Source organism: Megascapheus bottae, chromosome 6 (genome assembly GCF_031878675.1).
Source record: "Megascapheus bottae isolate mThoBot1 chromosome 6, mThoBot2.hap1, whole genome shotgun sequence".
Lineage (NCBI taxonomy): Eukaryota > Metazoa > Chordata > Mammalia > Rodentia > Geomyidae > Megascapheus > Megascapheus bottae.
Window position 1 is genome coordinate 20,589,884 of NC_143514.1, and position 19,655 is coordinate 20,609,538.

The 19,655-nt window shown below is 41.0% G+C and overlaps 1 protein-coding gene across 1 annotated transcript; it reads left to right on the forward strand.

Moving 5' to 3' along the window:
• The first annotated feature begins 323 nt into the window (after positions 1–323).
• On the forward strand, positions 324–17,753 carry Chia (chitinase acidic). The gene is made up of 11 exons (XM_090333697.1): positions 324–348; positions 1,741–1,770; positions 2,616–2,817; positions 8,224–8,280; positions 8,887–9,052; positions 13,847–13,971; positions 14,149–14,272; positions 15,258–15,443; positions 16,372–16,491; positions 16,578–16,719; positions 17,491–17,753. The coding sequence occupies exons 1-11, from the start codon at positions 324–326 to the stop codon at positions 17,751–17,753; spliced, it is 1,440 nt and encodes a 479-aa protein (XP_090189823.1).
• Positions 17,754–19,655: the final 1,902 nt, after the last annotated feature.

Below are 19,655 nucleotides of genomic sequence, written 5' to 3' on the forward strand. Positions count from 1 at the left end.
GCAATAATCAGAACAGATGTTTATCTACCTTGGGAACTTGCCACAAAAGCTATTAAGCTGGTGAGTGCTTTCTATGGTGAGCCAACACCCTGCAATGAGTCAAGGCATTCTTTTTGTCCATAGTGGATGGGGAAGGTGGTAGTAATGCTGGTGGGAGGTTCAAGAGCCACTTCGATAAAGGAGGAAATCTGTTGATTTATTGATTAGCTACATACACATCCTGATTAAATGCTTTCCATTTGGGAACCCAAATGTGATAACCTGTGATTCAAACAGTATAAAAAGCAAATCTTGGCTCGGCTGGATCCATTGCCACAACAACCATGGCAAAGCTCTTTCTCCTCACAGGTGAGTTTGTTAGAGCCTCTCGATCTCTGATTCTGTTAAGCCATGGCCACACTAAGCCTGTTGAGCTAGGGCTATGCAACTTTGCTATACTATTTTCAGAATTATCTCGTGTTTACTCTGTAGAATCCTGCTATATGTATATTATTAAAAATGTCACCCTTGAAGTATGTCAGGCTCAGAGAGATAAAGTGTGTTGATTACTTTTCATATATAGGCATCAGATTTAAATTATAAACATATACAGAAGCATATATAGGGTCATATGCATATTTACACAAACACAAAACATATTAACTACAGTATGGTACACACAGGAGGATTCTAGGGTATATATGAACAACTAATTTACAGCTTCACAAAATGGATTCCAGGAAGCTGAAATAGGTTTGGTTGGTAGGGTAGGGTGATGGTAAGGAGGGAGGGCAGAGAGCTGGAGAGAGGAGGGCTGGGAGCCTTTAGTCATAATATTCATTGTATAGGTATGAAAATGGAGCCAGGTCGGGCTGGGAGTTTGGCCTAGTGGTTAAAGTGCTTGCCTAGCATGCATGAAGACCCGGGTTCGATTCCTCAGTACCACATATAGAAAAAAAAGCCGGAAGTGGTGCTGTGGCTCAAGTGGTAGAGTTCTAGCCTTGAGAAAGTCCAAGGACAGTGCTCAGGCCCTGAGCTCAAGCCCAGAACTGGCAAAAAAAAAAAAAAAAAAGAAAATGGAGCCAGGTAAATTGAGGAGATGATGAGGGAATCAGGGGATGGTGGGAATGATGGAGGAGAATGATGAAAAAGGATGACATTGAGCAAGATGTACTGATAATGTTGAATGGAACCCCTTTGTACAATTCAGTTAATTAAAAAAGGAAGTCTAAAACATTTTATGAAAGAGGAAACCACAAAAATCAAACATCAAAATTCCTCCAGTAAAGCCAGGGAGAGGCTTTAGTTCTTAGTTCATCTGTCATCTTATGAGGGCTCAAAAAAAGAAAACCCACAAAAATCCCAACTTCCCAAGTCTCTAAGTGACACTGAACCCTCTGCTTTAGGGGCTTCTTTTTCTGCTGGAAGGCTGTGCTCATCCAAGCATGGGAGGTGAGCATATATGGATGTGTGATCACCAAAGAGAATAAATCTGGGGGTAATTTCAGACTCTATTCTTTTCATAGACAGTAGGTTTCACGTTCAATAACACTTCTTATGTGGGAGGCAGAAGAGGTCATGAGGTAATGAGTAGAAGAGTAGATAGGTGTATTCTTTGAAAAGATTACCTCTTGCACAATTGCAAAGTTTCCTTTGAGCTGTAACAACTGATGACAGATGCATGGGACTTCAGGCCTCAGAATTAGATCCTGCAGGATACAGACAGTAAACTCATAGTAAATGCTTTTTCATTCTTTCCAGCTCTGGCTTTACAGTTGAATGCTCAATTGGGTAAGTCATTGACTCCAGGTTTTCTTAATCACAAAATCTTGGTTAATATATTTGATTGAAAAATATATCCCAGTATCACTTTATTTGAAAAGAAAAAGCCATCAAGAGATAAAACATACATGGGGAAAAAGAAGGGTTTGTTTTTAGGAAGCATTTTTTATGGCTGTCATTCACAACTTGACCTCCCGAGAGTCATGAACTGGGGTTACACTGTAGGCTACATGAGACTATTTACTTTCTATTTTTTAAATTAGGCTATGTTAATTATACAAGCTAAGTGGTTTCTCTGTGATATTTCCGTACATGTATCTAATGTGTTTACATCATATTCACTTCCTCTATTACTTTCATATCTTTCCTTCAGAAGGCTGTGTTAGATTCATTTGGGATCAAAGTTAAAAATAACCAGCTCTGACAGGAGATTGTTGCTCATGCCTGAAACCTAGCTACTCAGAAGGCAGAGATCTGAGGGTTGCAATTTGAAGTCACCTCAGTAGAAAAATCCATGAGACTCTTATATCCAATTATGTCCAGCAAAAAGTTATAAGTAGAGCTGTTGCTCAAGTGGTAAAGGCATTTATTGGCAACTTGAGAAAAGAAAGCAAAAGGATAGCACTCAGGCCTGAGTTCAAGCTCTAGTACTGGCATGTACACACACATACACACACACACACACACACACACACACACACACTCACACACACCATAGACCCAACCTCCAAGTCTCAGGACTCATCCTTTAGGCATCTGGGGTCCAAAGAGAGAAGCAGAAGCAGGGTCAAAGCTGACGGCTCCTTTTAATGACATCTAAAGGACCTACTCTTCTTATTCTTCACCACCCAAAGTCTCTGCCTACCAGCTGATATGTTACTTCAGCAACTGGGCCCAGTACCGGCCAGGCCTGGGGAGTTTCAAGCCTGATGACATCGACCCCTGCCTGTGCTCTCACCTCATCTATGCCTTTGCTGGGATGCAGAACAATGAGATTACCACCGTTGAGTGGAATGATGTGACTCTCTACCAAGCTTTCAATGGCCTGAAAAAGAAGTAAGAAAAGGGGAGATAGGGGGGTTTTATTCTCCAAACATCAGTGCTTCTTAAAATGTAGTTCAGAGTCAATGGGTGTGGAATGAAGAACAAGATCATTTCTTGCATTTTCTTTTTCTTTTTCTTTTTTTTTTAATTGAGACAGATTCTCAAAAGGCATACATTATTTTATACACAATACTATGCTTTGAAATAGTATATATTGCTGAATTATTCGGTTAAGCTAATTAACATATGTGTTACATACTTATTTTATGGTAAAAACACTGAAAACCCATTTTCCTAGCTCTTGCCAGGCGAGGTGGCTCATGCCTGTAATCCTAGCTACTCAGGAGGCTGAGATTAAAGGATCAACCTTCATAGCCAGCCTGGGCACTAAAAAGTCCAGAGACTCTTATCTCCAATTAATTGCTAGAAAATGGGAAGTGGGGCTCTGGCTCCAGGGGTAGGGTGGTAGCCTTGAGCGGAAGAGATCAGGGACAGCACACAGGCCCTGAATTCAAGTCCCATCACTGACAAAAAAAAATGCTCTTCATTATTATCAATTATAGGCATTATGTTACACAATGATGATTTCTTAAACTTATCCTTCTTATCTCACTGAATTTTTATATGCAGTGGCCAACACCTGCTCCAAACACTCTACAACTTGTGCCATACTTCCAGTCTCATGAATAATATTACAACCTGCTTAAATACCATATCATTTTTATCCACTTGGATAAATTGATGAATGACACTTGGGTTGACTTCACATCTTGGCTATTATGAATAATTCTACAATGATTATAGAAGCGCTGCTATTTCTTTTTTTTCTTTTTATTGTAATTAGTAAAAGGGTTACATGATATTTGCCAGATAGAAGGTGCATTAATTCACATACATTGATACATGTCTTGGTCCCCATTTCCCTCCCCCCAGCGCTGCTATTTCTTTGAGATACTTATTTCACATCCCTTGGATCTAAGCTAATGAGTGGGGTTCCTGGAACAGATATTAATTCTGTTTTTAATCTTTAAGGAATCTCCATTCTATCTCCAAAATAGCTGTAGTAATTTGCCTTTCCAATTGTGTACAAATGTGCTTTGTATTCAAATCCTTGATCGCACTAGATATATTATATCCCTTTGATAATAGTCATTCTAGCAGGTTGGAGATAATATCTTTTTATGTGTGTGGGGGGGGGTCATGGGGCTTGATCTCAGCCTGGGCACTGTCCCTGAGCTCTTCAGTTCAAGGCTACCGCCCTACCCCTGGGCCTGGGCACTGTCCTTGATGTCTTCAGCTCAAGGCTACCACCCTACCCTTGAGCCAAGCCCTACTTCCCATTTTCTAGAGGTTAATTGGAGATAAGAGTCTTAGGTTCTTTTGTGCCTGGGCTGGCTTTGAACCTTGATCCTCAGATCTCAGCCTCCTGAGTAGCTAGAGTTATAGGCAAGAGCCATTGTGCCCAGCTAGATGTATCTTGAATATGATTTAAATCTGCACTGGATATCTTTTCGTACACCTGTTGGCTTTTATCTTCTTTTGAAAAGAAGATAAAGAGTATCTATCCAGATATTTTTGTTTATTTTAGTCATATTATCTGTTTCCTCTTATTGAGTTGTTTGCATTCTTTCTGTATTCTGAGTATCAGCTTCATCTCAAATGTTTGGTTTGCAAATATTTTCTCTCATTCTTATGTAATCTCTCCTCTTTTGCATAGTAATCTTAGTTGTCTACATTTGCTTTTGTTTCCTGTGCTTTGAGGGAGGGGAGATCATATCAAAAAATCTTTATCCAGACATCGTCATAGTTTTCTCCCTATTTCCTGTGCTTTGAGGGAGGGTAAATCATATAAAAAAAATCTTTATCCAGACATTGTCGCAGTTTTCTCCTTATTTCCTTCTAGTAGTTTTATAGTTTGAAATGTTATGTTTATATTTTTAATTTCCTTTGATTTGGTTTTTGTGCATGGTATGAGATAGGGGACTAAATTTATTCTTCTGCTTGTAAATAGGACTCTTATTTTGTAATAAACTTCCCCCAGATACTTCTGGACTTCTGGTCCAAGAGTCACATTTTAGGTAGGAAGGATATAGATAATGATCACAATACCTGCTGTTGTTGGTATTCAAAAAATGTTGGGAATGTGGCTTAGTGGTAGAGTGTTTGCCTAGCAACCATGAGGCCCTGAGTTTGATTCCTTAGTACCATGTAAACAGAAAAGGCTGGAGGTAGCACTGTGGCTCAAGTGGTAGAGTGCTAGCCTTGAGCAAAAGAAGTTCAGAAACAGTGCTCAGGCCCTGAATTCAAGCCACAGGACTCGAAAAAACAAAAAAAACGTGGGCTGGAAGTTTGGCCCAGTGGTAGAATGCTTGCCTGGCAAGTTAGATTCCTTGGTACCACATACATAGAAAAAGCCAGACGTGGTATGGTGGCTCAAGTGGTAGAGCTCTAGTCTTGAGAAAGCCCAAGGACAGTGCTCAGGCTCTGAGTTCAAGCCCCAGGACTGGCAAAAAAATTTTTTTAATGGTTCAGCTGGGTACCAGTAGCTCATGTCTGTAATCCTAACTACTCAGGAGGCTGGGTCCTGATGATTGCAGTGTGAAGTAGAAAAGTCCCATGAGAGTTTTATCTCCAGTAAACTATTCAAAACAGCCTGAAGTGGCACTGAGGCTCAAGTGGTAGAGTGGTAACCTTGAGTACAAAGAGGCTCAGAGAAGTGTCGAGGCCCCAAGTTCAAGCTCCAGGATGGACAAAATAAGCAAATATATAAGCACAATAGATCTACTTAGGAAAACGAGATAGGTAGGATTACAGATTGAGGCCAGCCAGGGAAAAAAACTTGAAATAAAAACTGAGAGTGATGGTGTTCCTGTCATTCCAGCTATGCAAGAAGAATGAATAAAAGGATAGTAGTTCAGTACAGCCCAGGTTAAAAAACAAAGCTCTACTCAAAAAATAACAAAACTGGGGCCGGGAGTTTGGCCTAGTGGTAACGTGCTTGCATAGCATGCACGAAGACCTGGGTTCGATTCCTCGGTACCACATACATAGAAAAAAGCCGGAAATGGTGCTGAGGCTCAAGTGGTAGAGCTCTAGCCTTGAGAAAATCCAAGGACAGTGCTCAGGCCCTGAGCTCAAGGCCAAGACTGGCAAAAAAAAAAATAACAAAACAATAAAAAAGGCTAGAGTATGTCTCAAATGGTAGAGTGCCTGCTGAACAACTGCAAGACCATGAGTTCAAATTTAGTACTGTTAGAAAAAGAAAAAAAGAAAAGAAAGATGAACCCCAAAATTCTGGGTTCTATTTCTGCCTGTTTTATGACCTAGGAAATTCAAAACCATTTTAGCTATTTGTATTAGGAGAAAACTAATGGAAGGTATGAGATTTCACTGAATCTAATAACAAGAAAGGTTTCCTAATTTTGTTATTTTTTTATGTAAAGAACAAGCACTGTTAGGGGGCGGGTGGGGGGCCGAGAGTTTGGCCTAGTGGTAGAGTGCTTGCCTAGCATGCATGAAGACCCAGGTTTGATTCCTCGGTACCACATACATAGAAAACACCAGTACTAGCCTTGAGAAAGCCCAAGAACAGTGCTCAGGCCCTGAGTTCAAGCCCCACGACTGGCAAAAAAAATAAAAAAGATTCTTCACCAGGTGCAGTGGTTCATGCCAGTAATCCTAGCTACTCAGGAGGCTGAGATCTGAAGATCACAGTTCAAAGCCAGCTGGGCACTAAAGAACGAGAGATTCTTATCTCCAATTAATCACTATAAAACAGGAAGTGGGGCTGTGACTCAGGAGTAGGGCAGTAGCCTTGATCTGAAGAGCTCAAGGACAATGCCCAGATCCAGGGGTAGAGCGGTAGCCCTGAACTGAAGAATTCAGGGACAGCGCCAAAGCCCAGAGTTCAAGTGTCATGACTCACAAAATAAAAAAAGAAGAAGAAGAAGAAGAAGAAGCACTGACTGCCAGATACTAGTGACTCATACCTAGTAATCCTAGCTACTCAAGAGGCTGAAATCTGAGAATCAGGTTCAAAGGCAGCCCTGGCAGGAAAGCCGGAGAGACCCTTATGTCTAATAAACCACTTAGAAAAAGCCAGAAGTGGATCTATGGCTCATGTGGTAGGGCACTAGCCTTAGTTATCTGGGATGAGGTATACTATAGGTATTGCACCACAGCAATAGCCCTGTCATGACTGTAGCCACTAGAATTGAGCTGCTAGAAGTGAGCTGCTACAGAATGATGTTTCTTTTAGTGTGGCCCCAAATCACATGAAACATTTGATAAAAATGTCAGTCCTTATGTCAGTAAACATGAACCAAAGTCTGAGGAGGGGAAAATAAACCTAGAATTTTAGTGTAGTACTACCATAACCCTTGCACTTAATTCTTATGTAGATGGATGTTTGAGAACCACTGTTCCAGAAAATGTGCATAATTCCATTTAATTAATTTATATTAATCACAGAGGCTGAGAAAATAATTGTGCTGAAGAAACATGCAGTTTTATCTGATGGAACAGAATAATTATGCCTTTTATATAATTTTATTAGTATCAATTAGTTTTACAGGGAGTTTTGACATGTCCACATATGTATACAACGTATCTTGATCAGACTCATCTCTAGGTCACTATCTCTTCTCCCCTCTCTGTCTTCCCAAACCAGTTTCAAGAAGCTTCATTTTTCCATTTTCATAATGTACATAAGGTATTTTGACTGATAATTATGTTTTTAAGTATAAAATATTGTCTTATATTTCTTATATTCTTTTTTAACCCACAATTTTGTAATGTAGATCTACCTCGGAAATATTGAGCATATTTGTGTCAAGAATTTGTAAAGACATTTCTCATAGAGATTACAAACTAGGAGACAATAAAGCCACCAATACAACCATGTTCATTGCAACACTATTCACCACAACCAAAGTATGGAATAAGCCCACATGCCCCTTAATGGATGGATGGATCTGAAATATGACAGATTCAGGGGAGAACTCAAACAGTGTAATTCCTCAGAAAGGCTAATTCAAAGTTCAACAAAATAAACACAATTTTAAAAAGTAAATAAGTACTTGAAAGGAGTGAAATGGAATCAAGAGAAAGGGAGATGAAGAAAAAGGGAGAATGCAGTAAAAAAAATTCAAATATATTCTACAAAATTAAGAAAAATGTGGGAAGGGGTAGGTTGTTGAAAGGTGTGAGATTGATCAAGATGCATTGTATTCCTAAACAGCTTTGTTGTTGAAATGCAACTCCTTTGTACAACCACTTAAATGATAACTAATTTTGAAAAGGGAGTTTTTTGAAGAAAATCATCCCATATTATAGCATTAAAGGAAATTGAATGATATGATCAGGACATTAGGACAAAATTCATTTCAAAATTTCTCTTTTTCATCTTTTGCTTTAAAGGAACAGCCAGCTGAAAACTCTCCTGGCCATTGGAGGCTGGAACTTTGGAACTGTCCCGTAAGTCTTCTTTGGAGAGACTGTTATGTGCCATTGAAAGCAAATTATCCCAAAGTAATCTGTGTCCTTTTAAAGCCACCAAATTAAGACAGACTATTAAGGATATATGTTAAATGAGTACACTGATTCAGTAAATTACTATACCAAAACTTCCATATTGAACAGAACATATTTTATATTTAATTTTAGCACCTATATTGGGAATCCATCACAGAAATTTATCTGCTTCCAAAACAAGAAAAATTAAAGAGGACAAGCCCTGGTCTTACACAGGTCTTACACAGCTTCAGTTCTTGTCTTCTGGGAGAAAGGAGAAAGTCATATACATAAACAAGAGGATCCTTTTAGGGACATGAACTTGGAAGACTAGTTGAGGCAAGAACACAAATGAGCTGAGTTAGCTAGGTATTCAAAACAAGAGCTATCTAGGGGAAAGACTGGGAAAATAGCTAGAAAGAGTGAGTGCAAAGGAGAGCCAGAACAGTAGAAGACAACTTCTATGGTAAGAGTTCTACAGAAAGGCTTTGAGGCAGAAAAAGTACAGTGCTTTTTACTCCAGTGTTTTGGGATCACTGAAGCTTTATCTGCCATCTTTGACTCTCTCAGTTTCAGCACTATGGTTTCCACTGGAGAGAACCACCAGACTTTCATTGCCTCAGTCATCAAGTTCCTCCGCCAGTATGGCTTTGATGGGCTAGATCTGGACTGGGAGTATCCTGGCTCTCGTGGGAGTCTGCCTCAAGACAAGCATCTTTTCACTGTCCTGGTACAGGTGAGTAAGGGAGTAATTAGTAGCTCTAGACTCAATCCTAAAAGACAATTTAGGATGGAATCTTAGCATTGCAAAATTCTTGGGTGTCATATATTCTTCCAGTAACCATTTAAAACCAATATGGGACCAGGAGCTGGCAGCTCACACCTATTCCCTGGTTACCCAGGAGGTGAAGATCAAAGGATCAAGGTTCAAAGCCAGTCTAGATAGACAAAACCCTTATTTCCAAGAGCCTTATTTCCAGTTAACCTACAAAACATTAGTGGTAAAAGTATAGCTCAAGTAGTAGAATTCCAGCTTCTAGCAAAAAAGCTAAGTAAGAGTGTGAAGCCCTGAATTCAAGCCCCAGTAGTCACACACACACACACAAAACCAGAACCAAAAAAAAATACACCATGTGTATTTACCTTATTTACAACTGCAGCTAAGCCAGGTGCTGGCAGCTCATACCTGTAAACCCAGCTACACAGGAGTAAAAATAAATACCTTTAATTCATTTCATCTTCCCATTTACTCTATGGTATTGGTACCATACATTTTTATAATATTTATTTTATAGATTAGTAATTTAGGTATATAAAGGGTGTAAACAACTTGCTTCAAGCCACATTGTTGTCATCACTGCTTGTGAAACTGGTTTCTGAGTTCATTACTTCTAGCAATTACACTAGACACCATATTGTTACTAAGCGCAAACACAATGTGAACCAGATATTGACAAAAAAACTCATAATCATTGACTTTAAAGAACACAGTGTGAGGTAGAAGATTGAAACATAACTAACAATTGCAGTACATTTTGATAAGTGCCATGAAAGAGGTCTATAAAATGAGAAAGAAATACACGAAGGAGGTGGCTCTGAGAAAGGGTCAGAAAGCATTCCAAAACCATGTCAGTGGATCACACCTGTGATCCTAACTACTTACAAGGCTGAGAGCTGAGGATTGTGGTTTGAAACCAGCCTGGGCATGAAAGTCCGTGAGACTGTTTTTGTTGTTTTTGTTTTGTCAGTTATGGGGTTTGAACTCAGAGTCTGGGCTCACAAATGGAAGACATAGATACATACCTGCATACGTAAGGACAAGAGAGTGCTGGCCTGAGAGATTACATAGGTAGCATGAACCAGGATATATATATACCTTTAGATTAAAGACTCTGGAATTTGCCCTCAAGACCATGGGGCAGTTTCAAAGGATGTTAATATCGCAGAATATTATAACAAAGCTTGTGCTTTCCAGAGATTTCTCTGGGTTTAACTATGAGAATAAAAAATAGATTCTCATCCCCAAACCAGACAGAGATTCATCAAAGAAAGAGAATGATAGACCTATTTCTTTGATGAACATCGATGCAAAACTTCTCAACAAAATACTGGCCAACTGTCTACAACAACTCATCAAAAAAATTATACACTATGATCAAACTGGATTCCTCACAGGGAGGCAAAGCTGGTTCAACATATGCAAATCAATTAATATACTTCAACCCATCAACAGGAGCAGGGACAAAAATCACATGATTGTCTCAATAGATGCAGAAAAGGCAAATGACAAGATCCAACACCCCTTTATGTTAAAAGCGCTGGAGAAACTAGGAAACCATGGAACATTCCTCAATATAATAAAGGCTGTGTATGACAAACCCACAGCTAGTATTATACTTAACGGCGAAAAGCTAAAGCCATTCCCTCTAAAATCAGGAAGGAGACAAGGATGTCCACTCTCTCCACTCCTCTTTAACGTAGTATTAGAATTCTTAGCCAGTGCAATAAGGCAAGAAGCAAGCATAAAGGGGATCCAAGTAGGGAAAGAGGAAGTAAAACTCTCCCTCTTTGCAGATGACATGATCCTGTATTTAAAGAATCCTATAGACTCTACTCCCAAGCTCCTTGAGCTGATTCAAAACTTTGGAAGGGTAGCAGGGTATAAAATTAACCCTCAAAAATCAACTCCCTTCCTTTACGCCAACAGTGAGAGGAACGAGGCAATAATCAGGAAAGCAACTCCTTTCACAATAGCCTCAAAGAAAATAAAGTATCTAGGAATTACCTTAACTAAGAATGTAAAGGACCTTTTTGATGAAAACTTTAAAACCCTAAAAAAGGAAATTAAAGCAGAACTAAGCAAATGGAAAAACCTCCCATGCTCCTGGATTGGAAGAATCAACATTGTAAAAATGACAATCTTTCCAAGGGCTATCTACAAATTCAATGCAATACCCATCAATATCCCAATGGCATTCTTTAAAGAAATAGAAGAGGCAATTCAAAATTTCATATGGAATAATAAAAGACCCATATAGCAAAAACACTTCTTAGCAGAAAGAACAGCGCTGGAGGAATTTCAGTTCCAAACTTTAGACTCTATTACAGGGCTATAATTATCAAAACAGCTTGGTATTGGCACAAGAACAGGCCTGAAGACCAATGGAATAGAACTGAGGACCCAGATATTAAACCACAGACCTATGGCCACCTAATCTTTGACAAGAGAGCCAAAAAAATAGAATGGAAGAAAGACAGCCTCTTCAACAAGTTGTGCTGGCAGAACTGGTTAAGCACCTGCAGAAAACTAAAGCTGGATCCTTCTTTGTCACCTTGCACTAGAATTAACTCCAAATGGATCAAAGACCTGGAGGTAAAAGCTGACACACTGAAAACTTTACAGGAAGGAATAGGAGATACACTAGGTCTCCTTGGCACAGGTTGAAACTTTCTTAATAAGGACCAAGAATCACAACAAATCAGAGAAAGGCTGGATAAGTGGGACTGCATTAAACTGCGGAGCTTTTGTATGGCAAAGGACATAGCTAGTAAATTAATTAGGAAGCCTACAGAGTGGGAGAAGATCTTCACCAACCAAACAACGGACAAAGGCCTCATATCTAAAATATATCAACAACTCAGAAAATTGAATCACTCCAAAACTAATCTCCAAAGTAGCAACCATCCCATTAAAAGATGGGCCAAAGACTTAAAGAGAGTCTTCTCTGAACAAGAAATAAAAATGGCCTATAGACACATGAAGAAATGCTCAACATCTCTGGTCATAAAAGAAATGCAAATCAAAACAACTCTAAGATTCCACCTCACTCCAGTTAGAATGGCCAGGATCAGGAAAACGAATAATAACAGATGCTGGAGGGGATGTGACCAGGAGGGATCCCTACTACACTGTTGGTGGGAGTGCAAACTCATTCAGCCACTATGGAAAGCAGTATGGCAGTGCCTCAAAAGGCTAAACATAGAACTCCCGTATGACCCAGCAATTCCACTACTTGTCATTTACCCAACCATCCAGAAACAAGGACATACTAAATCCACTAGCACAACAATGTTCATTGCAGCATTATTCACCATAGCAAAGATATGGAACCAACCTAGATGTCCCTCAGTTGATGAGTGGATCAACAAGATGTGGTATTTGTACACAATGGAATTCTATGCTGCTGTCAGAAAGAATGACATCGCCCCATTTGTTAGGAAATGGAAAGACTTAGAAAAGATCATATTAAGTGAAGTAAGCCAGACTCAAAGGAACTTAGGCTCAATGGTTTCCCTCATTTGTCATCATCAGTAGAAACCTTGGGCTCTACTAGCAGAGATCTGCAACAGAGCAAAATCTTGATACATAAGGCCATATAGTATGAAGCTAATTGAAAGGACCTCCAGGATATTGAAACAAAAGCCATATAACGAATGATTGTTGTCCTTAATGTACTATGTTATCTCTCATCTCCTTTGCTGTCCCTTGGTTATCTCATATTGTTACCGTATCTCACTTTGTTATCTGATATATTGAATTTATTTGTATTTGGTTATTTGAAATTTGATAGGGAAGGGTGGAAAACCAAGACGGGGGTGGGGGGTGGGGGGAAGGGTAATAGGTACCAAGACATGTGAAAGGGTATCAATGTCTGTGAATTAATGCACCTTCTGTCTGGTAAATATCATGTAACCCTTTTATTAATTACAATAAAAAATTTTAAAAAATAGATTCTTTAACCTAATATAAAAATTCTCTTAGGCCAACATACTCTGGCCCAAACAATTCAGTGATAAGTACCAACTCTTAAGATTAGAGTCACACAGAACACACGTGGACTGATCTCTGACAATGAATGAGAGAAACTGTCACCTAGAGATTACCACCATCCCCATCAGCCAGTTCAGCATTTCATTTCATTAGTTCTTCCACTAAATCAATGGAAATGATTTTCTACACCACCAAATGCTAAATGCACGATACTTCACCAAGTGGGCTTCAGAGTGTCATGAGGTAATTGGAGCTCTGACTTGTCTTCAGAGGCCTAGGTTCTGATTGTGACCTGGCCACTAAATTGGCTGTGTGATTCTGGTAGAATGTTCTTGTCCTCATATATATCAATTAGCTATAAAGTTTTCAATATCATGTATCCTAATCATTTTTTTTTTTGCCAGTCCTGGGCTTGGGCTCAGGGCCTGAGCACTGTCCTTGGACTTTCCCAAGGCTAGAGCTCTACCACTCTAGCTTCAGCACCACTTCCAGCTTTTTTTCTATGTATGTGGTACCGAGGAATCAAACCTGGGTCTTCGTGCATGTGAGGCAAGTACTCTACCACTAGGCCAAACTCCTAGCCCCTATCCTAATCATTTTATTGGGATGTTGAAAGCTGTTGAAGAGGAAAAATATTATGCATGTATGTGTGATTATGCGTGTGTGTGTGTGTGTGTGTGTGTGTGTGTGTGTGTGTGTGAAGTTTAAGGAGCAGAAATCACACTTGAATATGCCCTACTCTGCCTTATTATTCTGCAGGAAATTCGTGAAGCTTTTGAGCAGGAGGCCAAGCAGACAGACAGACCCAGGTTGCTAATCACTGCTGCAGTAGCTGCTGGCGTCTCCACAATCGACTCTGGCTATGAGATCCCTCAACTGTCCCAGTGAGTGATAAGCCTCATCCTCAAATTCTCCCGTGTATTACTAGGCCAAGGATCCTTGTCTGGGAGCGGTCTTGCTACTCAGAGGCCTTGTTTGGGAGGTTTGGAAGTGGAATCATTTGCATGCAGAGGTGGGGAAAATCATGATCAGCAGTGCTTTAAGCATTTACCCAACTTCAGGTACCTGGACTTCATCCATGTTATGACATATGACTTCCATGGATCCTGGGAGGGCTACACTGGAGAGAACAGCCCCCTCTACAAATCCCCAACTGATACAGGCAGTAACGCCTATCTGAATGTGGTAAGGCACTCACCAGAGACAAATGTGGATCAGATATGATGCACGGCCTGTGGAGATGAGGCACAAAAGAAACCTAAGGGCCGGGAGTTTGGCCTAGTGGTAGAGTACTTGCCTACCATGTATGAAGCCCCGGGTTCGATTCCTCGGTACCACATACATAGAAAAAAGCTGGAAATGGTGCTGAGGCTCAAGTGGTAGAGCTCTAGCCTTGAGAAAGCCCAAGGGCATTTCTCAGGCCCTGAGTTCAAGGCCCAGGACTGGCAAAAAAAAACAAAAAACAAAAAAACAAAAAAACCTAGGTTCTACAAATGTCTCACCTAGACAATGGTTCTCCTTAAATGTAATTCCATCAAAATATTTTGAAACAAAACCCTAATCTACCTGTCATTAACATCATCTAGTTTTATTTATTTTTTTTTTGGTCAGTTGTAGGACTTGAACTCTGGGCTGGGTGTTGTCCCTGAGATCTTCAGCTCAAGGCTACCACCCTACCCCTTGAGCCACAGCACCACTTCTGGTTTTCTAGTGGTTAAATTGGAGATAATAGTCTCACTGACTTTTTAGTGCCTGAACTGGCTTTGAACCATGATCCTCAGATCTCAACCTCTCGAGTAGCTAGGATTACAGGCGTGAACCACTACACTGAGCAATATCATCTAATTTTGCATGTTAGGAAAGCAGTGGAAGCTGGTCGTGGTGGCTCATGCTTGTAATCCTAGCTACACAGGAGGCTGAGATCTGAGGATCAAGGTTTAAAGCCAACCCTGGCCACAAAATGACCTGAGACTTATCTCCAATTAACCTCTAGAAAATGGGAAGTGGGGTTTGGCTCAAGAATAGGGCCATAGCCTTGAGCTGAAGAGCTCAGGGACAGAGCCCAGGCCGAGTTCAAGCCTCATGACCACCCCCTCCCCCCCCAAAAAAGAAAGAAAAGTAATGGATCCTCCGCTGTCTGGAGCTTGTAGCTAACCCTCTGTCATTGCAGGATTATGCAATGAACTACTGGAAAAATAAAGGTGCCCCAGCTGAGAAGCTCATTGTTGGATTCCCAGCCTATGGACACACCTTCACCCTGAGCAACCCTTCCAACACTGGAATTGGTGCTCCTGCCTCCGGTCCTAGCCCTGCTGGGCCCTATACCAGGGAGGCTGGGTTCTGGGCCTACTATGAGGTAAGCAGATTGGGCTGTACAGTGCCCTGGGAATTTCACCCAGTGTGAGAGGGCTTTAGGCTAGAAACTACTGAAATCACAAATGTTCATTCTGTGTGTTAACTACCTTCTCTAAACCAGTATTCAAGCCTTCTGATAACAAGCTTACATACTTAATCCAAATGAAGATCCTTTAATAACAGCTATATCCTTTCAAGCAACAGACCACATCCTTCAGGTCTTTTAAATTAGTACACAGACAGCGCGGGAGTTTGGCCTAGTGGTAGAGTGCTTGCCTGGCATGCACAAAGACCTGTGTTCGAGTCCTCAGTACTACATACATAGAAAAAGCTGGAAGTGGTGCTGTGGCTCAAGTGGTAGAGCTCTAGCCTTGAGAAAGCCCAAGAATAGTGCTCAGAACCTGAGTTCAAGCCCTAGGACTGGCCAGAAAAAAAAAAAGAAGGAAAGAAAATGTTACACACACACACACACACACACACAAATTAGCATACAAAATCATGAGATAAATAGATTTCTTATGTTACTGTGGGTTCCCTAAATCAAACACCATGAACAAAATATAAGCACTTGAAAAAAATCCCTTTCTTCTTCTCCACAAATGAAAATAATTAGAATTTTTTTCTAATTATGTTTTTTCTTATTACAAGAAAATTGAGTAAAACCTTAGCTAGAAACATGAAAGGAAAAAGAATTGTTAGAGCTGAGAATATGTGTTTTCTTTCATGGGAGTAGTAGTTAGAGGATTTGGATATCTTAATTTTTTTAAATTTTTATTTTTAAATTTTTGGTACTGATATTGGAGGGCCTTGCACTCTTCCTTAACTTTCTACACTCACAACTGGCTTTCTCCTGAATGAGCCACATCTCTACTTCCTTGTTCTCTTTTTCCTTTTGTCTTTCTTTGTTTTTCTCTTTTCTTTTTTTAAAGATTTGTACCTTCCTGAAAAATGGAGCCACAGAGGCATGGGATGGGTCTCAGGAGGTACCCTATGCCTACCAGGGAAATGTGTGGGTCGGCTATGACAATGTCAAGAGCTTCAACATCAAAGTAAGATCAGTCCTTTAGAAATGCCGAGGTCCTAGCTTGGAGCTCCTGGAACTTAAATGACTCCTGTTTCCTCTCTTCTTAAACAGGCCCAGTGGCTTAAGCAGAACAACTTTGGCGGTGCCATGGTATGGGCTATTGATCTGGATGACTTCACTGGCACTTTCTGTGACCAGGGCAAGTTCCCTCTGATCTCCACTCTGAAGCATGATCTTGGCCTGCAAAGTGACAGTAAGTGACAGCAGCAGGATGCCTCGGTGTACAGCCATCCTCCACCCCAACTCAAACAGGCAGTCACAGAATCTGCTCACCCCCTTGGTCTAAGAAAATTCTCCTATTTTGTCCCAAGGCTTTTCCCAAGCTCCTGCCAACTTCCAAACCAGAATTTTATGCTCTTGTGGGAAACTAAGGCCACCCGGTGGGTGTTCCTTGGGTCTGCTAAGTCTTCAAGACATACAAGAGAAAATAGAACTTACAAACTTATGGTGGCTTTCATATAAAATGCAACTTCTTTGAGCCTCTTTCACCCACCCTTACCTAGGCTCTCATGTCTAATCTGTCATTCCAGGAACTGTCATGTAGAAACTTTCTAAATCATCTGCATATTTTCTCTCAGCGTATATTTATTCCCTACTTATACTCAGATCACACAAAGTGCTTTGTACGCACTGTGTGCTCAGCAAGGACTTTTTGAATGACTCACACATCACCAGGAAAAAGAACCCTTTATTGAAACAGAGCATTATCTTCTGATGTCCTGAAGTTGTGGGACTCCAGGGTTAACTGCACCCCACATGCACACCTCCATACCTACAGTTCTCATCAACTCTACAGAAGCCTGAAGCCTCATCCAGACCCACCTTAGCCTAGCCTTAACCCTATCCTTATCCCAAACCCCAAAACTAGCACTAACCCAACCCTAGACCTGGCACTAAACTCATCCCCAGTCCTAACCCTAACCCCCTTGTGCTAGATGTCTGCTCTTTGTGGTATATGTTTCAGATTGCATGGCCCCTGTTCAGCCCACTGAGCCTGTAACCAAACCTCCTGGCAGTGGCAGTGGCAGTGGCAGTGGCAGCGGGAGTGGGGGCTCTGGAGGCAGCTCTGGAGGCAGTGGATTCTGTGCAGACAAAGCCGATGGCCTCTACCCAGTGGAAGATAACAAAAATGCCTTCTGGCACTGTGCAAGTGGAGTTTCCTATCAGATGAACTGCCAGGCTGGGCTTGTTTTTGACACCAGCTGCAGCTGCTGCAACTGGCCATGAACTTGACCTGTGTCTCCATTGCCCTGATTAACCTCCTTGGCTTCTTGCAAAAGAAACCTTGCTCCTACTTAAAGTTCTGCAATAAAATTAGCAGTCTGAGCATGAATGTATATGGTTTTCAGTGACTGGGGGAGAAATCTCTCCTGGACAGTATGTGGGAGTGGAAGAGCATGTGTGAGAAAGTGGTGGGACTGACAAACTGAATTGCTTTCTGCCCATGTTCCATGTTCATCGGCATGGTGACTGGAGGCTGCAGGAAGGAAATGATTGGCTATTTAGTGCAGGAGTGGGCTGAGGACATGAAGAGGATAGATCTTCCAGATCCAAGAGCATAGATGCGCTGCTTGGCTTTCTCAGGAATGGAAGGCCATGGACCATTTCTGCTGAAGATGCAAAGCTAGTCTAGTAACTCCAGGATTGGTAGCATTGGGAATAAGTTTTATCCCTTTTTAAAAATATTTTTATGAAAGAATTTATTAACATTTTTACATCATATTTCAAATGCCATGTTTAACAAACAAATATTCAAGAAGGGAATCTCTATATAGCATTGGGAAAATCTTGATAGTGAATTCCTCATGGAATGCTTGTCCAGCATATGGGCTCATAGGCTTCCTTGCCTCATTCTGAAAGAGGTAGTAGTGGCCCTGGCTGTTGTCACCTCCCCTTTGATTGGCTGGAATGCACATCAGAGAAGAAGACCAATCAGATCCCCTGGAATTTGCAATTGAGAACAGGGGCTTCTGGCCTGAGAGGAAGGGAAAGTCACCCTAGATGCAGAGCAAGAACACTGCAACCAAGGAAAGTCAGGAAGTATAAGAGATGGAGCAAGCACAGAGCACACTTTCTGATGGTTTTCTAACTCTTGATTCTAACTCCTTTGTGAGGCTCAAATAAATTTCTGCCTTTGAATTCTGTCATATAGATAGAAGGATGGATAATAGCTAGATAGATCCCTATAGTGTAATTCCACTTGACTGTTTAAGGTGACTCACATGCTCCTTTAGTTTGCAACTGAAAGTAGGCTACCTACCTAAAGTAGTAAGAATATAATGGCTGATTTTTTTTTGGTAGGGGGCATGCTTACCATGTGTCAAATTCAGTGTTTGTTTGCTGAGAAAAGGTTTCACTGTGCAACCCAGGATGATCTTAAACACTATCCTTAGCCTTCTGAGTAGCTGGGACTACCTTCATGTGCCACCATGTCCTGTTCAAACTCTGGTTTTAGTGTTTTATATGTATTTTCTAATTTAATTCTCTGAGAAAGCTTAGGAGGTGTATAATATTAATTTCAGGAAACAGGCACAGAAGAATTCCAGTGAGCTGCTCAACATCACACAGCTTAGTTAGCTGCAACACCAAATCCAAAGCCAGAGAGGCAAGCTAGAGCCTACTGTGTTTTACTTTCTCCCAGGACACCAAGCGTGGTGTTTCTGTGGTGACTACTGAGGTCCACCGCAGCCCTCTGGGGAATGCCCATTCATTTGTGGACTCCTCACACTCATATCCTGTGCCAAGTGGCACCCTAAGCACTGAAGACATTGGTAAAGAAGACAATTCCCCTTTCATGAGATTATATTGTGCGTGTGGCAGAAGTAGACAATAAACAAGAAAATGACAGTAAAAAGAAAGTACTCAGGGGAGGACGGGGCTTTTAGATCTAAGTAGCTGGGATTACAGGCATAAGCCATTGTACCCAACAGAATACTATTTTGGTTTAGGCTGTCCAGGTGACCTCCCTGGGGAGGAGCAACTCGAGGTCCCACTTGGGCCTTGCCAGTCAAGGACAGCCAGCCATTAGTGGTGAACTGGATAGAGGGTCACTCTAGCAGAACATAGTGTATGAGACATAAGAAGACCGGAGTTATTGGAGCTAGTGTGAACAGGGATAAGATTGTGTGG